Here is a 21,117-nt window from a genome sequence, read left to right on the forward strand (position 1 = left end):
TTTAAACACGTTATGTTGGTTTAATTCAAACCTAATAATTTTGATTGACATATAAAAACATGATATATACAACCCACAAAGAATTCCGTTTGCTTCTGTCATTCATTAAAATTTATGGTTGAGTGAACAGTCTACATCAATCCATTAGTTACTTTAAGACACTATATTTCAAATACGTTGGTACTATGATATAAGTGCTGGGGTCAAACACATCTGAACAACAAATGTGCACCTCAAGATGTGTCTTATGTTGATGCTAAGTGTCATCTAGAAATTGAATCTGGGTTAGAAACAATATGATACTGACATTGAATAATATTAGTCCTGTTAAAGAAATATGAAATATCTATTGAATTTGATTGATACCTATAAATTAAAGTACAGCATAGGTTTAACTTTACTGGATTTAAAAAAAGTATCAAATATGACATTTAACTTAGTGTTACCCTTCGTTTTTTTTTTTTTTTATATTTTATACAAATGTTCAATATTTACAATGAATAAATGTGTAGAAATTCCTAAATTTGGATAAAAAATCACGAATTATATATATAAATGATTTACATAACGAATTCATCAATATAAACAAAGAAGAAGTTGTATGAATGCCAATGAGACAACTCTCCACAAAAGATCAAACGACGCAAAAATTATTATTTTTATATTACCGTACGGCCTTCTAAAATGAGCAATATCAATACCGCATAGTCAGCTAAAAGAGGCCCCGAAATGACAAAAGTAAAACAATTCAACTGAATTACAGGCTCATGACTTCGGAGAGGCACATACATACAGAAATGTGATTCATTGAGTCAGTGTGTTGTTTATCATGTGTCATCGTGTGACACTCTCGAAGTTGAGTCTACAAAAGACACACCAGTGATCCTCAAATAAAGTAAATCTGATTCAAGTGAATTAAAAAGAATTAACAGTTTAGACCAAATGTTTTACAGGAATTAACATGCTTACCTTTAATTTGTCTTCGTTTGTACACACAACAATGATTGGAGGGTCAAGTCTTCCTTTCTTCGTAGTCGACCAGTAGCAGTGAATGGCGTCAAACCAGAAACTTACATACTCTGTATTGATATATTTTTACGTGAATATTATATATACACATTATTTACAAAACCCCTAGTATAAGTATTTTAAACAATTAGCCGACTATTTTACATCATCATACAACATCTCTTTATTTTCATACTTAGACCATTAAACATTTGTGTTTAAAATTACAAAATATGACCTTGCACGAGATATTTTCAAACAATGCTATGAGTTAGAATACCAAAAAAAAAATTGCCCTATTTCTCATATTTGTAAAATTTAACAAGGTAGCGGGGGTAGCTTGACTGATTAAAGTTTCCTATGATGCATAAATAATGTTCAATATAATCCTATCACAACACTTTGCAGGTGTAAACTATTATTTGTCAGATAATCATTGAAAGCAATGCAGAATTTAAAAGCACAACATTTTAAGGCAGGTTATTTTTTTTTTTTTGTGTCGGTTTCTAAATTCAATAATTTACGCGCAGAGCCTTTAAAATCTACCCCTTGATTTTCAGATAACCATTGACAGCAATGAAGAATTTAAAAGCACAACATTTTAAGGCAGGTTATTTTCATTTGTGTCGGTTTCTAAATTCAATAATTTACGCGCAGAGCCTTTAAAATCTACCCCTTGATTTTCAGATAATCATTGACAGCAATGAAGAATTTAAAAGCACAACATTTTAAGGCAGGTTATTTTTTTTTTGTGTCGGTTTCTAAATTCAATAACTTACGCGCAGAGCCTTCAAAATCTTCCCCTTGATTTTCAGCAGTGCTAAACTCTAAGCTATCAGTGACCAGCAAAAAAACTGCATGTTTCGACAAAAAGACTTGGTGTGTGGCATAAAAATCCTTCTGGCCAGCAAAATCCCACAACCAACAAAACGCCAACATATCATCTTGTTCCTTTTCTTTAAATTGAAGATATGATTTCATAATTGTAGAAGTCATTTCATTTATACTACCGTCGTTAACAAGGTCAGACTCGTTTTCCTTTGAATAGTTGTTAATTTTGGAGTCAAACGTTTTTTCTAATTTGAAATTATCCTGTTGCATCTCATTTAAACCAGTCTCTACTGCTGCATGATCGTCTTTCTTAACAGCTAGGATTAATGTTTGCATGTTTAATGCGTCAACACTTTCATCACTTTCGCTCTGAGAATCGTTAATAAAGCAATGTGACATGTCATCACTTTCATCGGAACTTGAGGAAAGTTCAATGTCTGATTCACCTTTTGATTCATCTTTATTTGAACTCAAAGGTTCATGATCAGCAACAGTTTCAGTTGCTTTGCGTTCTTCATTAAGCATCTTTCCTTTAAACACTTGGCGAATCAATCTGCGTACATCATCGTCCGTCTCTGTTAAAATGAAAACAATTAAGATGTGTAAAGATGTGTATGCTTTTTTTACTTCTTTGTCACACGAAGAAAAAATGCACGATCATATGTCCAATGCATTGTTTTGCTAACTTTTGTTAGTAGCATGCAACAGTTTCCAATCAAAGATATGATAAGAACAATGTCTCTAAACCTTTTGGATATACCCTATGATTTTCATATAGAAAATACAAAAAAGTAAATTCAAAAAGGGAAAACTCTATGAAACTGACAAAATCAAACGATCAATTATACCCCACAACGTAGCGAATGTAAACCAACTATCACAGGGTACAGACGTTTTACCAAAAAAAGAAATGCGTTAAATGTAATGTTAAAAGTAGCTAAACCTGCCATGTGCATGGTACTTGTTTAATAATGTCAAAATTCAGTGAGTAACGCAAACATTCTAAATTTAGAACAAACATAACAGACATATTAGCAAGTTATTCAGAGATTTATACAAGTTCTAAATTAAATCTCACACAGACATTTTGGAAAATGCAAACAAAAATGCAATATAGTGATTAGCAGATACAGTACAGAAAAAAAAATATAATTGAATATGCACTCTCAAAACCAAGTACAAATTAAGTAAAATATTGATACAAGGGTATAGTTTCAACTGTAGTCTCACCAGCACAAGGGACAAATAAAGATTAAAACCCAACATATGAATGCACATTCACAAAATTCAAACAATCAAAAGAAGTTTAACACGTGTTCTACAAAGATCATCAGTCCTTAATCATTCAATCTATATCTTACATATGGTTTTAAAAATTGTACTACATTCCTGTAAGTTGGTTTCTAATCGGGCGTAGATAAACAACATATACAGCTATTTGAGTATTTGTGGGTGTTACATACCATATAGTATATCTGAATCATCTAAATTGCATTGAGATGAGAGATTTATTGTTCCGTGTTGAAGGCTTCATTGTGACTTCGAAATAAAGAACAGGAATAAAAGTGCTGTTCCTTTGCTTTGTGTGTGAAGCTATCTGTGCATGTAATGGTTTTGTCATACTGGAAATTCGATTTGAGTTCACTGACCTATGACCTTGAAATTGATATCAAGGTTGAAGGTAAAAAAGGTCATATTCTAAATTTTGAATTTTGCTTGTATTCTTTTGAATATGGATTACAAGCAAAATTCAAAATTAAGAATATATAACCTTGACCTTCAACCTTGATATCAATTTCAAGGTCAAAGGTCAGTGAACTAAAATCCAAAGACCGGAGGTTAATCACTTGTGTGATTGTGGAGAAATACTGATTTCAAATACATAAGGGGAGAAAACTCCTATAAGGGTTAACCAAAAACACTTCGACTTAAATAGGTTGAAGTTGCGCCTTATTGTAAACAGTTATTTGGCAAACACATCATATCATTAACTGTTACAGTTTCTTTTGCATAACGATAACAAGCACAATTAAAAACATGACCTTGACCTTTGACCTTGACCTTTGACCTTGACATTTGACCTTGACCTTTGACCTTGATATTTGACCTTGACCTCAATTTTCTTCAAATGGACCAAGGACTTCATATCAAAAGACTGTAGGCCTCTACGACTTATAACGTATGAATTTATCCAACATATCGCCTATCTTAAATTTTCAAAGGGAAATAACTCCCATATTATGTCTTCCGATCACTCCAGTTAAAATTAACCAAATCATTCTTAAGAGTAGACAAACAATTTGGTGAAAAAAAGTTTGCTAAAATCTTCTACGGTTTTAGAGATATAGCGATAACAAGAAAAGGGGGGTGTGGGGAGATAACTCCTATAAAACTAAGTGTTCGGTCACACAGGGTGAGTTTTGAAACCCCAATTACTGTACAACATCATTGGCCAAACATCCATTCGATATGTTATAAAACAAAAAAGCATCACAGACGGCAGAAAAAAAAAATAACCAGAAGAAGAAAAACAAAAGGTTTTTCCACGAAAAAACCTTTGGTTTTTCTTCTGATTATTTTTTTTTTTTTTTTTTTCTTCTGTCGTCTGAGATGATTTTTTGTCTTACAACATATCGAATGGATTTTTTTGGCCAATGATGTTGTACAGTAATGGGGGTTTCAAAACTCACCCTGTGTGACCGAACACTTATTCTTATAGGAGTTATCACCCCGTGTCCCCTTTTTCTTGTTATCACTATATCTCTAAAACCGTAAAAGATTTTAGCAAACTGTTTTCACCAAATTATTTGTCCACTCTTGAGAATAATTTGGTTTATTTGACTTTAGTGATTGGAAGACATCTTAAGAGAGTTATTTCCCTTTGAAAATTTAAGATAGGCGATTTGTTGGATCAATTCATACGTTATAAGTCGTAGAGGCCTACAGTCTTTTGATATGAAGTCCTTGGTCCATTTGGAGGAAATTGAGGTCAAGGTCAAAGGTCAAGGTCATGTTCTAAATTTTGAATTTTGCTTGTTATCGTTATACCACAGAAAATGTGACAGTAAATGATATGATGTGTTTGCCAAATAACTGTTTACAATAAGGCGCAACTTCAACCTATTTCAGTCAAAGTGTTTTGGTTAACCCTTATAGGAGTTTTCTCCCCTTATGTATTTCAAATCAGTATTTCTCCACAACCATACAAATGATTGACCTCCGGTCTTCCGTTTTGTGTTCACCATTGTTCACTGAACTATGACCTTGAAATTGAGATCAAGGTCGAAGGACAAGGTCATGTTATAAATTTTTGAATTTTGCTTGTTATCGTTATTCAAAAGAAACTGTTACAGTAAATGATATGATTTGTTTGCCAAATTGCTGTTTACAAAGAGGAACAACTTCAATCTATTTCAGTCGAAGTGTTTTGGTTAACCCTTATAGGATTGTTCTCCCCTTATGTATTTGAAATCAGTATTTCTCCACAACCATACAAATGATTGACCTGGGGTCTTTTGATTTGATATCACTGATCTATGACCTTGAAATTGAAGGTCAAAGGTCACTTTGACATTCTAGATTTTGACCTTTGCTAAAAATTATTTCAAGACTTCTGCATATAACTATCAGTCTTATTTTTTATATCAATTTGAAGAACCAAATAACATCAACAAGGAGTGACATTTTCTAACATCGTTTTTTTAAATTTCATTCTTATTATCGAGGTGGAAAGACCTTCAATTGTTCCCTGAAGAATTGGTTTTTAATATATATTTGTTTGCCTTAAACCAATGAATTAATTCACTTAAATTCTACTACTGCCTACCTAGTATCGGCTCCCTGCAATTTATGTCAATGGGTTTAAAAAGCAGTCACTTTGTTATGATGCGATCGGCTTAATGTGTAATGTAGAAGAAACTAACACTGCTTCGCGTTCTTGAGAGTGTTTCGAAAATGTAATCCAATGTTGTTATAAACAGTAACTATTTGCAAATTCTTTGAAAACCTAAAACTGAATAAACAAAGGCGTCTTACCATTACACGGGCTCCATTTCCCATCAGCAATATTGATATTGCATTTCTCGACTTCAATCCCGTCTGTACTCTCTGTAGAAGTGACATCTTCCTTGTTGTGCCACAGTAATCGTTTCATTAAACTGGTTTTTCCTACTCCGTGTTTTCCAATAAATACAAGTCTTGCAAAATGAAGTTTGCCGCATTCACCTTTCAGGAAAAGTTCATGTATAAACTTTTGTCTTTCGTCATCTAAAAGCAAAATGAAAAAATCCATTTTCTATTAGTCCAAAACATGTACATGCAATTTGTGTTTCTGCATTTTGGCGTGGTTAGGTACATACCTTACATACAGTCATTATGTTATGTTGTAATGGTTAGGTATTGTTTTTTGTCCTTCGTTTCCGATTATCTGCCTTATCTTTGTGTCATTTTGGGTTGCGTTTTTTTTTTTTTGTGTCATATTTTAGTTTTGTTGGTTTTTTGTTTTTTGCTGATTAAGATAAAAACAAAATGTTGACTGCTGTACTACTATTATTGACATTTTTACATATTTTGACTGTTTGGTTTGTCACGCATAGTTTTAAATATAATATAATTATACGCAACTGAGGGAAAATCATCAATTATTTGTGGAAAACAACGGAACAACAGCATAATAAAAAATGTACTATTTAATAACAATTGTTTTATTCCTGAATTGGTACAGGACAAGTCACGCTAGTATCGAAGCAGTAAACACGAAATCGACCGCTACTATTAAAACGCTGTACCATGTCAGATATATGACAGTTTGTTTTTCAATTCGTTTGATGTGTTTGTGCTTTTGATTTTGCCATTTGATAAGGACCTGTCAATTTCGAATTTTCCTTATAGAGAATATTTGTTGTTTAACTTTTGATGATACTGCTGTTTAGTCTAATTATATTGATGAACTTAATTTTATATTCTAACAAAATTAAGATTCATTAAAACTTTCACATACCTGCGGTTTCATTTCCATGTAAATTCGTAGATATGTCATCTGCAACTATAGATAGACATATCATATCAGTAAAAGTATGCTTGCGTAAGTGTCTCAAAATATAATTTGTCTAACAGATGATTATGAAAATAAGGAGAAGTGGTATAATTGTCAATCAATCAAGGTTCAAATTAAATGGATGCATCCGTACTGTCTTTTAACAATTAGACAGCACCATACCGTATTTTTCGGCTATAAAAGACCCAAACATACATAACATGAAACAATCCATTTAAGAAAAAAAACAGTTTAATAGATAACAATACATTTTACTTAAAACAAACATTACAGATATGTACCAACGACAACCATCGAACTATATTCTCCTGACTTGGAACAGAAACTTACAGAATGTGGCGGGATTTAACATGTTTGAAGGAGTCAACCCTTTCCCTAACCTGATACAGTGCTGTAACGGCACAACATAATAACAATGAAGGTTTATAGAACTTGTACATACCTATCGTTTCATTTGGTTGTATTACAACTTCATCTGCAAAATATATATTTGATTGATTAAGTGCATCAAAACATAATTTGTTCAGTAGATGAGTTGGTTTTAGGAGATACAGCTTATTTAAAAATTACAGTTGTATTGATGAAGGACGTATAAACAGCCTGCACAGAGATATTTTGAATCAAACTGAATAAACATTTGTAATTCGGATCGTATAACCTTTTTGGAATCAGTGCTAACAAAATGGATGCCTAACATTTAAATTTAATTGTTTCTTATGTAATGTGTTTTGCTGGTCTCTTTATGTTCTGTAATTGTTCTTATAAAATACTGATAAAAGAATTGTCAAATGCTCTCTACATAATGCGTGTTAAAAAAGCAAAACAAAACAAAAACAGAACTAATAAAAACAAACAAACAAACTATCAAACAAACTATCAGAAAAAACCTTGGTTTTCTTATAGTATTTCTTAATCTTGTGATATCTATTAACTTTATCTTATATTCTAAATTATGAAGATTCAAATTGTTTGGCTTACCTTTTGTTTCATTTGCATCAATTTGTGTGGATATAGCACCTGTAACTTTATGTATCAAGATATAGTATGAATATGGCTCAATACATAAATGATTTAATAGATGAGTTTGTTCCAGAAGATAGATGATTTTAAAAATGTATTTAAACGCCGGTTGCCAAAGTCACAAATACTTCAAGGCTATATCAGATGTCATTCGAATTGAATATATGTTTACTTTGAAATTCATTTGGTAGTCAAAAGAAAATATAGTTAAGTTTTTCATAAATCAAGAACGTATCGTTTTCAAGGAAAACAAAATTGAATATCTTATTATAATGTAAACCTTGTTTTAGCAGTAGAATAATTGAAAACTTTAATTTTCATCAATTACGCATACCACCAAGTATTTATTTAGATTGGCATGAATCATGATAGACATGAAAGAGACAATGCGTTATACAAATAAACAATGTCATTACTTACTGCATCTTAATACTGGTATTGACATCCGCATCAATGTATTTGCATACAAATAATCATAATATGGCTTAGGAAATTTATCGAATCACTTTAACTAAACTCGTCTATGATTTTATATTTTGTGTTTTGTTTAAAAATTAGACATGCTGATACACGAAATAGCAGATAACTGAATTGACACAAAACAGAGATATGTGCTCTCTACAAATAGATAAATTGTTAACTATGGATACCAATTTCATTCCCCAGGTTATTGTGTGCATGTATAAGGTATTTGAAGAATTGAATAAACGCTATATCTACCTAGAATAATCTTTTTTCTTCTATAAGTTGGGTGTCTTTGTAGCTTACCAAAGTCGCTGACTTTTAACACTACGACAGCAACGACAAAATAAACTAAAAAAAAAACAGAAAACGGTGTAATTATAGAATAATACACTATAACTTGTATAACAATGTATAACAGGTATAATATCCATGGAATTCCAAAGACATGATTATTATTTTTAATTGTATGCCTTAAGTCTTACAAATACTAACTTCGAAACTATTTCTTTGTATGTTACAAATGACAATTCAAGATGTTCAAAACAAAATCAGTTGAATAGTAGTTTTCATAATGTTGGTCCTTTCACTAAGTTAAAACAAAATGTTTGACCCTCTTCGTTATGATAAAAGGTACATTGATGATTCATATCCGCTTAAAAATCAAATTTACTTAGTATTAAAGCAGTACATGATGTGTATTGAAACAAATCTGCCCAAATGAATCTTAATAATTTCAAAAAGAAAAGGTTTAAAAGTAACATCAATGAGGTCTTTTAAGATATAGCGTGATGATTCTAGTCGAGTTCTATGAATATATTTTTTTTCTTTAAGCAGCTCTGTTATTGTTGAAGCACGAAGTGTTGCCTATGATTTGTTATATATCCATTTCATTTGACATGTTTGACTTTTGGTGGATAGTTTTCTCTTTGGCAATCATACTACATCTTCCCTAGTTTTATGTTTTGCTTACCAAAATAGGTTACTTTGCATGTTATAGATATCACAAATCATTTACAGTCGTCTAGTAAACTATATTTTCCTCTCGATCCCGATACAAAATTTGTTTTTCGCAGTATACAATGTACTTACCGACTATACTAGCAATGATGAAATATGCAACGTGATGAGCATTGGAGTAGCCTGAAATAATGATATAAACATATCCTTTGGTTGAATAAGATTCGATCTCCGACTTCAAGTAACATAAAGAATGTTTATATACCAAGTGTGGATTAGACAGTTGTTTTCTATTCGTTTGATTTGTTTGTACTTTTGATTTTACTGTTTGATAAGTTTGGTTTTTTTTAGTTCTGAAATTCCCTTAGAGTTGATAATAATAATTGTTAACGGGATGTTCCCTTCCTGTCACAAAGGATGACAAGCACATTTAAAAAGTCTTGCAAATTGATAAGTCGAACATGCATTTCAGATACTTATGATCTGTAAGAGTTGCTCAATTAAAAACAAAGAAAGGAATAAAACTTCAATACGATTGTGTAGTGCATATTATATATAGTATTTGGCAATAACGACTAGGTCTACCTTTGCGTTTGATTACAAAAACTTTTTAGTTTTGAGCAACTCAATATTTTATAATAAGCCATTGGACATAAATGAACAAATCAATGTTTTCTTTGTCAATGCAAACAGTAACATGACTGGTGATACACTTGGGAACGAAATATTCACCACCAGCAGCGACACGAAATATTGATACTATGATACAATAAGATAATTAATTACCATGTCAACATTGGCATATTCGATGAAGAATGTCGACCAAACGTCATAACCAAACATTGTTGGAAATTCAAAAGGAGACAAAAACACAAGGTCAGAGCAGGTTTTTGTCCAACAAGGTTAAAAGTTTGTTTATTGGTATTATTCAATGTCAGAAGTATCTTATTTATAATCAAACATGGCTAGATAAAGACAGCAACTGAAAGTTTTGAACAGTGTTTCATTCTGGATCCATCTTCATAGAGTCTAAAGGAACGTCATTGATGTTCCAGTGTTTTGTTAAAACACTACAAAGCAATTGAGACCAAAGCATACTTGGGTATCCTTCACTTTTTCTTTTATTTGTTTGTTTTTATAGTGATTTTGATTAAAACGCAATGCTGACTGCAGTATCCGTATTTTTTACGTTTTAACCTATTATGTCTGTTTGTTTTGATCACAAATGGTTGTCAATATAATGGCATTTGATGCGTCTGTCATAAAGGTAAATCAAGAAAAGCGCTTCGGACACAAGAAATTATTAAAAGTGTCGTTTTAATTTGTTTTATTTCATACAAGTGAGAGGTTAAGCTTTAACACCAGGTTTTATCAAACATTTTCTACACGGGAAAATGCCTTTACTAAGTCAAGAATATGGCAGTTGTTATCTATGCGTTCAATGTGTTTAGGCGTTTGATTTTGCCATTTGATTAGGGACGTTCCTTTTTTAATTTTCTTTGGAGTTCATTTTTCTTGGGATTTTGCTTTTTACTTGACAAGTTTTAGACATTGTTTTTTTTCAATATAAATATTATCTTTAAATTCTAACCATTTATGTTAGTTTCGGTTAACTGGGTTGTATTTTCATCTGTGTTGTAAGGTCTAAAAAAGAGACATGTTAATAGTTTTAACAATTTACTCAATTGTATATAAAAAAAGGTCATCAATTCGGTAAGCAATTCAATTATTCTTCATGCCTCATACATAATTAATAATATTTTTATATTTCATTATACCACAATTATATATATCTTTCGCAATTTTCTAAAATGTGTATTTTTAAAAACAAATCATTACTCAATGGTAAGGAAGTGATTAGGCTGTTTCTACTTTTCTACTGTTTCTAACGATTTAACATGAACATGATGATTAAGGTATATATACAAAAAAAGTCTATATCACTGATTGTAATTTTTATTCTTTAAGGAAAAAGTATTAAATCAGCAAAAAAGTTCTTCAATATGTTTCAAAAATCTCCGTTTTAAGTTCCATAGTAATTTCTTAAATATCTCTTGACATTTTTCACCTATTGTAAAACATATAAAAAAAAAATAAACATGAAACAATATCTGATCAGATTTACAAATAATACATCATAGGTAAATACATAAATGTTGGATGTACAAATATACACGTCTTATTTCAATGAAAATTTAAACTCGTCAAAACAGTCATATGTAAAATAAAAATTAAAAGATCTAATACAATTACATATCTTAGAGGATATACATTGCTAGCAACGATCTAACTTACATATTTGGGAGTATTTCCTGGCATGTTGAATTCACCATTATCTCCCGGTTATTGACGCATTTATAATCTACGGAGAAGACAAACAAATTTATTTAATTATAATTGAAATCATCATAGATACCAATATCAAAACTTTAATATACCCGAAATTCCGACTGATTTTGCCCCCCAAAAAAAATGGTTATATATCCAATAAAACTTCATAGTACTTCACGTTTTACTTAAAAAGTCAAGTCCCAAACACACTAAGCTCCGAGGAAAGTTCAAAACGGAAGGTCCTTAATCAAATGGCAAAACAATTGATGTCGCACACCAAACGACTGGACAACAACTGTCATATTCCTGAGGTGGTACAAACATTTTCAAATGTAGAAAATGGTGGATTCAACCTGTTTTTTTACGCGCTTAACTTCTCATTTGTATGACAGTCGCAGCATTCTCAATTATATTTACAACGATGCGTGATCAAAACAGACATGATTGTGCAAGGTCTATACCAGGATACATTATTAAGAGAACAACACAAGGTATATGTATTTTGTTCGTTAACTGTACATGTCGATCACTTTTTTTTTTAAAAAACTCACCTGCAGACAGTTTTGTACACGTAGATCTATAACATGAGCAATCTTCATCAGATGGGTTACAGAAACAACGGTTCTTTGGTCTTTTGACAAAAGCATACCCCTGTGTGAAGTCACAGCGACAAGCAGTATCGGCGCTAGAAGAATCATTGCTGAATACCAACTGTCCCTCATCAGCACACTTTGATTTACTGTAGATACAATCACTGTTTCCATGGGTGGTGAACACAATAGGTTGATATTTTCCGGAATCACACACTGCTAGGTTAAACAAGGGTTGGAACACTGGCTTACTTCCTTTAAATGCATAATAAAAATAAATTCATTGTAACACTGGTGTCTTCAAGATGTAGTTTCTACTCACAAGAGTGGCACATCGGGTGCCATATGTGAAGCAGGATTTGCTTGTCTTTCCATAGCACATGAGATGACGCCGAATTTTTGGTGAGGTTCAACATGTTCAAATTGCACAGAAATATTTTTTTCTATGTTATATTTTGTATACTGTTGTTTGTTATTCGTTTGTTTTCGCTTCAGGCGTTGCTTTGCATTCTTTCATCTCTTTTTTATAACTAAAACATCATGATTTTTATTTTTGTTCTCACTTTATATTTTGTTTATTTTTTTAGAAAACAAATCCAACCAATTTGTCGTTAATGCACTCACCAATGTTTTAAAAGAGAAATACAAAAGTATGATAAATTATAAATTTTAACTGAAATTAATAAGTTCCAAGCATGCGTCCAATTGTATATTCGTTTTAAGGGCATCCGATACAGTTTCCCGATTAAATGTCATTTTTATAAATTTGTAATATGTTGTAGGCCTTGCCGAGATATAAAATAAAACACAAAATAAAATATAGGTCACCGTGCTTTTTTTCGAGAAAATTGAGGCTAAAAATTGGGGATTTGTGCAATTTTGTAAAAAAATTAGGCAATGTTAAAAACATTTTGGAGCAGATATGTTTCGTCGTAAATTATTAAGATAGGGTTAAATCTGAAGCTGTGATAAGTGACAAAAAGGAAAAAAATAAAGCACTACATGAATAACTATACAATTATTCAAGCCTTGCTTGTCATTGCGGACCAGATGCTCAAAGTGGTATTTTTTTAAACCTAAAAAAATAGAAATAAACTGTTTCTGAAAATGTCATTTTTATGATTTTTCTGCATAAATTGCATTTTGTCATTCTTTCTCCAAATCCCAAATAAAAAATATAGGTCACCGTGCTTGATTCCATGATTAAACGCGATTTATCCTAAAAATTGCGTCCCCCCTTTGTAACCTCAACGTTAGCGCTAAAGTGCACGACGTCGCTGGCAGACAATTTCGACGTTATCTCTGCAAATGACCGGAGACATTTTTCAGATGTATAAATATTGCTTGTAAGATGGGTAAATTACTATCTATAAATTGGTAATATTGTTTCCGGAAATAAAATCATGTGAATAACAAATCCCTCTCTCTGTTTGTGGTCTAAGTGAGAAATAAACATCTCAAGAAAAGTTATTACGGACTGTTGATAATTTTTACGGCTTTTAAACTTAAATACATGGCAATTTAGAACTTGACATACAGGACATTCACTGTACACACTCATTATATATCATTCATATATTATTTCATACCGTATGTTGACCTCTAGATTTATTTTATTTTGTTTGGTGGGCTGCTGTTTCATTACAAATAATCCTTTAAATCCTTTTATTCACGTTTTAATCACTGAGAAATCCGGTTTTGTTGATACGAATTAAAAGTTAACGTTGTTTGGACAGTAAATCAAATTAAACGCGAATTAGAATTAACGTTAGTACGTAAAATATTTTGAATGCGAATTAAACTAATTCGAATTAGTTGCATGTAATGCAAATCGAATTCGAATTACGTGTGAACTCAGCATTATCCTGCAAACGGAACTTCTTTTTTTGTACATAAATTGTACTAACACATAAATTAGGCCGTTGCTTTTCTCCTTTGAATTGTTTTACATTGTCATTTCGTGATCTTTTATAGCTGACTATAGGATACGGGATTTGCTCATTGTTGAAGACCGTACGGTGACCTATATTTATTAATTTCTGTGTCATGTTTGTCTCTTGTTGAGAGTTGTCTCATTAGCAATTCTACCACATCTTCTGTTTTATGTGGTCAGATAACAAAAGCAAAATCTTATAAATGAGAAGTCTTCAATTTGCTAAAGAATGCGTTTGTCCAAACAATGAAACTATAACTTTGATTTTCTTTTATTTGGCAAATACGATTCGATTAGTTGCTAATAAAATCCTTCTCTCATAGCGTTGGTCAATAACTATATATTTTTATCACCATATAACGCGTACATAAAATATCGCACGTCCATTCCTCTGTCTGTCCTTCCGGTCCTTCTGGTTAATCACATTTTTCAAGTGTACAATTCTTGTTAACTTTCTATAAAACTGATATCGTATAGACACGCTCGAAAATCAGTGCATATCAACTATTCTTTAAAAGAGTTATGCCATTCGGAAATATTGATTATATTGGAAATTGCATTGCATTTGCTGTCATTCCGTCATTTCTCTAATGTATTTATAAAAAATATTGAAAAAAACCAAAATAAACATTTGCGCTACGAGCGCATAATACGCCCGTCGTCTTATGATTTTGAATAATATGCTGTACCATGTTTACGACGGACAGACGGACGCGGGCATTTGTATACCATAATATGTCCCGTCAAAATATTTACGGATGTATAAACATATTGTTGGCTATTGCCTTTTGTTAGATAAAATACGTGCAACGTGGAAGAAATAAGAACTTTGTTCTTTTATAAAAGTTGTGTCATTGTTTATATTAGCGGCGTTTACCTACATTTTCCGTATTAGTTTTAAAATATCATTGGTTTCTTGTGATGTAATAAAATGTCAATCATGGATGATGAATGATAATAAAAATGATAATTGACATGCAACAAAAGGGTCAGTCGTCTTGAGATTGCTCACTATACGATATTTTGTTGAAGATCTCAAAGAAACAGTAATTTGTTTTATTTCTTATAATGTTATTAGACTGTTATCCTGTTAGAATCGAATGCACTAATAATTATGGCGTAGAAGTTAGCATGCGGGAGAAAGAAACAGAAATTGGAGCAGAAATTGGAGCATAAAAATTCCACATTACGTTTCTTATTACGGAACATTACACGCATTACGTCCCACAAAAAGTGACGTTTTGCGGGAATTCGAACGCTTAACCTCGCTCCAAGAGTTAACTCCCATGAAACTGTATCGGATGCCCTTAAGAATTCTGAACAGAATTCATGATTAGTCTACAGTTATGACACGTTGAAATCAATGTCTTTTGATGTATTAACGGTAAAACGGAGTTGCATTTTAGCACCTGATTCGAATTCAGAGATTTTGACATCTTACATGTATTGATAGTTTACACTAAGATTACATTTTTCTGTTATATATGTGTATGACAATATTTTATATATGATGTAAAACGAGATGAGAAAACCGTAGGAATATGTATAAACGATATTTATAACATAATTACCATTGACAGTGCATAACATTTAATAACTAAATCATATTTAGAAATGATGTATTCTGTTAGTATCTCACATTAATAACATTTTTATCAGTCGGAGTTGTCGGTCCTCACAGCTCTTAATTTTAGTCATTTAGTTGAAATATCAATTTTCTTGTCAATCCGAGGGTCACTGGTTAGTCTGTTGTAGTTGAAACGCGCGTCGGACCTACACAATTATAACCCAGGTATCTTTGGTGAAATTATCTCATTTTTATGATATTCTTCTCTTGAATATTTAATACATTGCCAAACAATTGAAAATAAATTAAGAACTATTGCATTTCAGAAGATACCTGAACATACTCACTTAATCAGCACATGATAAAATTCAAGAAATCAGTTTTACCTATGCTACTTTGATCTGAACCTGAACAATTTTCCATATATTTCTCTTCCAGTAAGTTGAACAAACAAACATATTTGTCCTCCGAAGAACATGAAATGTTTCCTTTTAATCTCCATTCTGCTTTAGATGGACATTTTAAGTCGTATCCAGTCGCCGTTCCAATAATCTAAATGAGATAAGTATTAACGATTTCCTTTAATGCAAACCTTGTGAGAAAAATTTGTTTTCTGTAATATGTCATTGTTCAAGAAGTCTTCTTTGACATGCATTTTAGTCAGACTCTTTTACTGTACAACTTTGTTAACATATATACTCTCATACAAAGAAAATGATCGTCATTCACGATGTGAAATGATACAAATTATTTAGACAAGCAATGTTTAATATATAAACTGTTTCAACTACTTTTGTGTGATTTACTCTTTGGACATTGGTGTCCGCCGTTATTTCAGAATTAAGTAATTTCTAGTTTTGGTAATTGAATATTTAGTTTAGACTTGCTCAGTGGTATATTGAACCTACTGGTGACACTGGAGATGTACTGAACTGGTAGTTGTATATCAAGGTTTGAATTTAGTTATGATTAGACTATACATTTTAAATATGTTCTATTTGTAAAATGCATTCATTTATGGAAGATAATCAGATCTGTCCGAATGAACAGTATTGTGTATTGACTGTACTGTTACGGTACTGCATTGGCCTACACGGACTCAGATGTATTTGAACAAAAGTATTCAATATAAAAAGGATCTACTTTTACTGAGATGTATATATATTATGTATCAATTATACTTGTTGCATTTATTTTGACTAGCGATGAATATTACTTTTAAGGAATGACTGTATATATATTTTCTGTCTATGAAGAAATAACATAAAAAATTTGGTGCACACTGAATAACGCGCGTAGAGGATATTTAACAGTGTGCACCACATTTTTTATGTTATTTTGAATAGACAGAAAAAAATATTACAGTCATTTCTTTTTTAATTCCAAATTCCATTTTAAACCGTAGAAAACCATGAAAAAACGTTGATGACGTCACGGTCACATGGACTAAATTATGTTTATGGGCTTATAACAAAATAACGTCAGCCAATCAGAAGACGCGTTACATCAACAATTAAATTATAACTCTATAACAATATATCTAATCATGTATACTAGTGAGAACATTATACGGTAAATGGGCAAATGTTACCTGATACATACATACTGTAAACAAACCTATTTCGCGGATACTTTATTTCGCGTGATACTAAATCTACTCCACTTCGCTGCTTTAAAAATTCGCGATTATCTTATTAACATGGTGTAGATTAATTAAATTTACTCATTCGCGACGATTTATATTTGCGTTATTTTTCTACTCGCGATAGTCGCGAAAATAAGTTGGTTTACAATATATTTTGACTATGCATTTAGAGAAAGGGAGTTAAAGAGTTTATCTGTTGAAAAGTCTTATCACATTATTGTCTATATTTACCAGTATTAAAAGAAAAATCATTTTGCCTCATCACTTATCAAAAAAGTAATTTACTATTTTTCTGTGAGATCTGAACATACAACTACAAAAAAATATATACATTGATATGTTATTTATAAAGTGTCACACATCCGCTCAACTGGACAGTTCATATTTTACATCAGAATGCGGTAATATATTATAACACCTAAATAAAGGCAACAGTAGTAAACCGCTGTTTGAAAGTCATAAACTGATTGAATGAAAACAAATCTGGATTACTAACTAAAACTGAGGTAACACATCAACTATATGAGGAAAACAACGAAACAACGGAAACACTGAAGTGCACCAAAAAAAACAAAACGACAATGCAACACTCACAGATAAGATAATAACTGCCATTTTCCTGACTTGGTACAGGACATTTTAAGTACAAAATGGTGGGTTGAACCTTGTTTTGCGGCTGGCCAAACCTCGCGCTTTTATGACAATGTTGACTATAAAATTAACACGACAACAATACATGACAGGACTACAGTACAAATAAATGCAAGCACATTTAGGACAAATAATTACACATATAAACATTACAATAGGACATTTCGACATGTTAATAGTTATCAGAGGTACCAGGCTTTTAGACCAATACACTATACGTGCGTTTCGTCTACATAAGACTCACCAGTGATGCTCAGATCGATATAGTTAAGAAAGCCAAACAAATACAATGTGGAAGAGCATTGATGACCCGAAATTCTAAAAAAGAGTGGTGCCAAATACGGCTGGGGTAATCTTGGCCTGGGATAAGAAAAACCTTAGTATTTAGAATAATTTTAGAATAACTTTAATCTCATTTATCTATTTACCGTAATAAACGATTCAATATATGCATGTACAGTCAAACCTGTTTAAGAGACCACCTATATCAAGCAAAAACCTGTGTTATAAGACCATTATTGTAGATCCATCTGTAGTGCATTTCATATTGATTGAACCTGTATTTAAAGACCATCTGTCTTAATAGATTACATTTTTGCTGTCCAACAAGTAGTGTCTTTAACCTGGTTTTACTGTACTCAAAACTGTGATTTAACCTGAAGGAAAAAATGGAGTAACCATATCCCTTGCTGTAATATTTTATTTCATATGAAATGAACATTTTGTAAAGTAATCTGTATGTATCAATTTTGAAGTCAATAATCTTTTTTGCAAGTGAAACTATTCTTTGTTTTATCTTATTTCAAATCGTAGATATAAACTGCATGTGCAGACGCTAATGTTGCAGTTCATTTACAATTTTGAAGTCAAATCATATTTCTTGTCGCAATTTGTTCTAACCGACCATCATTTTCACTTTGTAGATGTAAGTCAGGTATGAGACATACTAAACTACTGTTTCTTTTATTTAACTTTCAATAAGATAAACGTTTTATAAAATAGTCGCCAAACTAAATAAACTAGTGAGAGACTATGCTCTGTATAATGAGACGTGAAGTTCAGGGGAATTGAAAGTGCAAGATTTTTTTCATCCGTTCTTAGAAGATATTGTTTGAATAAAGGTACCAGTAGTATTCCGATATTCAATAGTCATAAATCGATTAAATTGAAAAAAAAAATCCAGATTAAAATAGAAAAACCAATTGAAACACAGCAATTTTAAGAGGAAATCAAGAGAACAAAATAAATACTGAACTGATACAAAAACAATATCAAAATAAGTCTGCTCTTAAGAAAATATGTATTACGCAGCATGAAGTGGATAACAGTTCTGTATATGGCTATGTCAATTGTCTGTTTAAAATACTTGTTAGTTCAAGTGTATTACAGTTTCGAATTGTACATGTTCTATAATTCACTTTGAAATGTTACTGTTAAAGAAGTATATGTCTAATTCCTAACGGAAAATTCATACCTTAATTCAATAAATAAATTACCACAATGTGATCAATGTTTACACGTTTAAGAAATGTCGTTTTACAAAGAAAAAAAAACTATTTACATTTTCAATTCACACAAATAGTGTAAACATATTTAACCGCATCAGGAGTTATAACTGAAATCTATATTTATGAGTTTTAAAACAAAAAACACCAAAAGCTTGACTGATCTTTGATTAGTGAACCAATTTACCATCGCCAATCACTTTCAATGAATCAGATAAAACTATAGTATTTTTCCGCTTATGATCTATTGAAGATACATGTATTTGTCACGAATATCAAAGGAAATAGAGCATGTGCTTCGTAATAAAATCTGTTTATTTACACTGAATATAAAACGAGCGTCCCATGTCAAGGTTGTGTTTAAATATTTAAATGTCCTTTATATAATACGTTCAGGTATTTTCATTGTTTGAATTTTTTCAAAACAACATTTAACCCCATTCTACCTGTAACTGGTAAAACCAAGTGTTTTCATGTATCCTTTAAAAATCTATTTCACAAATTTCTATCAGATTATTTAAGTTTGAAAGATCTAAATTGAAGTTAACGTAATATGAGGTCTTTTGTAGCTGAATATCCGCTCCGCATTCTATATAAACAATGAATGTAGGTTTTTAAAACTGAAAATACAACAAAGAGTTGTGTATTACCGTATCTTACCATGCTGACTGCAAGTTCACCAAAACAGTCCATAAATCATCAAAAAAATATTGTTAATCGTTTTAGTCAAACAACTCTCGTACTTCTATTTGAAGTATATCATGTATATATCAAATGCTTTGCAAAAAAACGAAAGTGCAATACGATTAAAAGACATGTTATTGACATATCATTAAATACTTACTATCAGATAGTGCATAAATTTGCATGATTCTGCAACGGTCTTTCGGTTCAATTCATGATTTTTGTACAATTACCATCCTAAAATTAATTCGTGTGTCAACTTCCGTTTATGTCACAAAACAATATTTGTTATTTCCCTGTGTATGTTCATATTGATTGAATTGTTCCAGATCAGTTAACACATTACTGTGGTTAATACCGTAACCTACGTATTATTTAAATGGTAAAAATATTAGAGAAAATTGTCTAACAGATAATGATGAGTTTGTTTTTTAAAAATTGACATTATCATACTAATGTTGATCGCGGTGTCCTCGTATTAAAAATAAATTGATACCTTGGAGTACATTTTCTGCATTCAGTTGGCTTTTTTAATACAACTTGCTTCTTTTCCATGGTATTTCTAACTACTTGTTGTTGGAGAGTCGAGAGTGTGTACCTTTCGTAGTATGTTGTGCTGTCTAATATCATGTATGTGGTCATTTCCACACCTAAATATGTTAATTATTAATTTCATATGTTGTTGGTCTGATCGTGCATGTTCTTTGCTTTTCCAGTATTAAAGAAATTTCAACATTTGCGAAAAGCTAATCTAACTGTCACAACACTGTTAAGACGGGCCCTTACTCTGGTTGGAGCAGGATTGTTTACAAAACGATTCGAATAAACTTTGTAAAATTGATAACCACCAAATCCTGCCCAGACTTTGTTTTAA

General features: G+C 31.4%; 1 protein-coding gene across 5 annotated transcripts in view; it reads right to left on the reverse strand.

Moving 5' to 3' along the window:
• The window catches only part of LOC139498090 (uncharacterized), a 58,608-nt gene extending 38,061 nt beyond the window's left edge, over nucleotides 1–20,547 (reverse strand). Inside the window, exons 1-14 of one of the 5 annotated variants that reach the window (XM_071286429.1) lie at nucleotides 20,404–20,547; nucleotides 17,635–17,716; nucleotides 16,145–16,310; nucleotides 12,220–12,513; nucleotides 11,633–11,699; nucleotides 10,929–10,981; nucleotides 9,470–9,520; nucleotides 8,684–8,728; nucleotides 7,874–7,918; nucleotides 7,338–7,370; nucleotides 6,839–6,883; nucleotides 5,875–6,105; nucleotides 1,788–2,414; nucleotides 970–1,079 (exon numbers count right to left, since the gene is read on the reverse strand). In XM_071286429.1, coding sequence (XP_071142530.1) covers nucleotides 970–1,079; nucleotides 1,788–2,414; nucleotides 5,875–6,105; nucleotides 6,839–6,883; nucleotides 7,338–7,370; nucleotides 7,874–7,918; nucleotides 8,684–8,728; nucleotides 9,470–9,520; nucleotides 10,929–10,981; nucleotides 11,633–11,699; nucleotides 12,220–12,513; nucleotides 16,145–16,310; nucleotides 17,635–17,655 — 1,788 coding nt within the window. In that variant the 5' untranslated portion in view covers nucleotides 17,656–17,716; nucleotides 20,404–20,547. Of the gene's footprint in view, nucleotides 1–969; nucleotides 1,080–1,787; nucleotides 2,415–5,874; nucleotides 6,106–6,838; nucleotides 6,884–7,337; nucleotides 7,371–7,873; nucleotides 7,919–8,635; nucleotides 8,729–9,469; nucleotides 9,521–10,928; nucleotides 10,982–11,632; nucleotides 11,700–12,219; nucleotides 12,514–16,144; nucleotides 16,311–17,634; nucleotides 17,717–20,403 lie in introns of all 5 variants that reach the window. The other 4 variants (XM_071286430.1, XM_071286428.1, XM_071286431.1 and 1 more) reach the window with 4 other exon arrangements.
• Between the last annotated feature and the right edge of the window lie 570 nt (nucleotides 20,548–21,117).

This window comes from Mytilus edulis, chromosome 12 (assembly GCF_963676685.1).
Source record: "Mytilus edulis chromosome 12, xbMytEdul2.2, whole genome shotgun sequence".
In the NCBI taxonomy this organism is placed as follows: domain Eukaryota; kingdom Metazoa; phylum Mollusca; class Bivalvia; order Mytilida; family Mytilidae; genus Mytilus; species Mytilus edulis.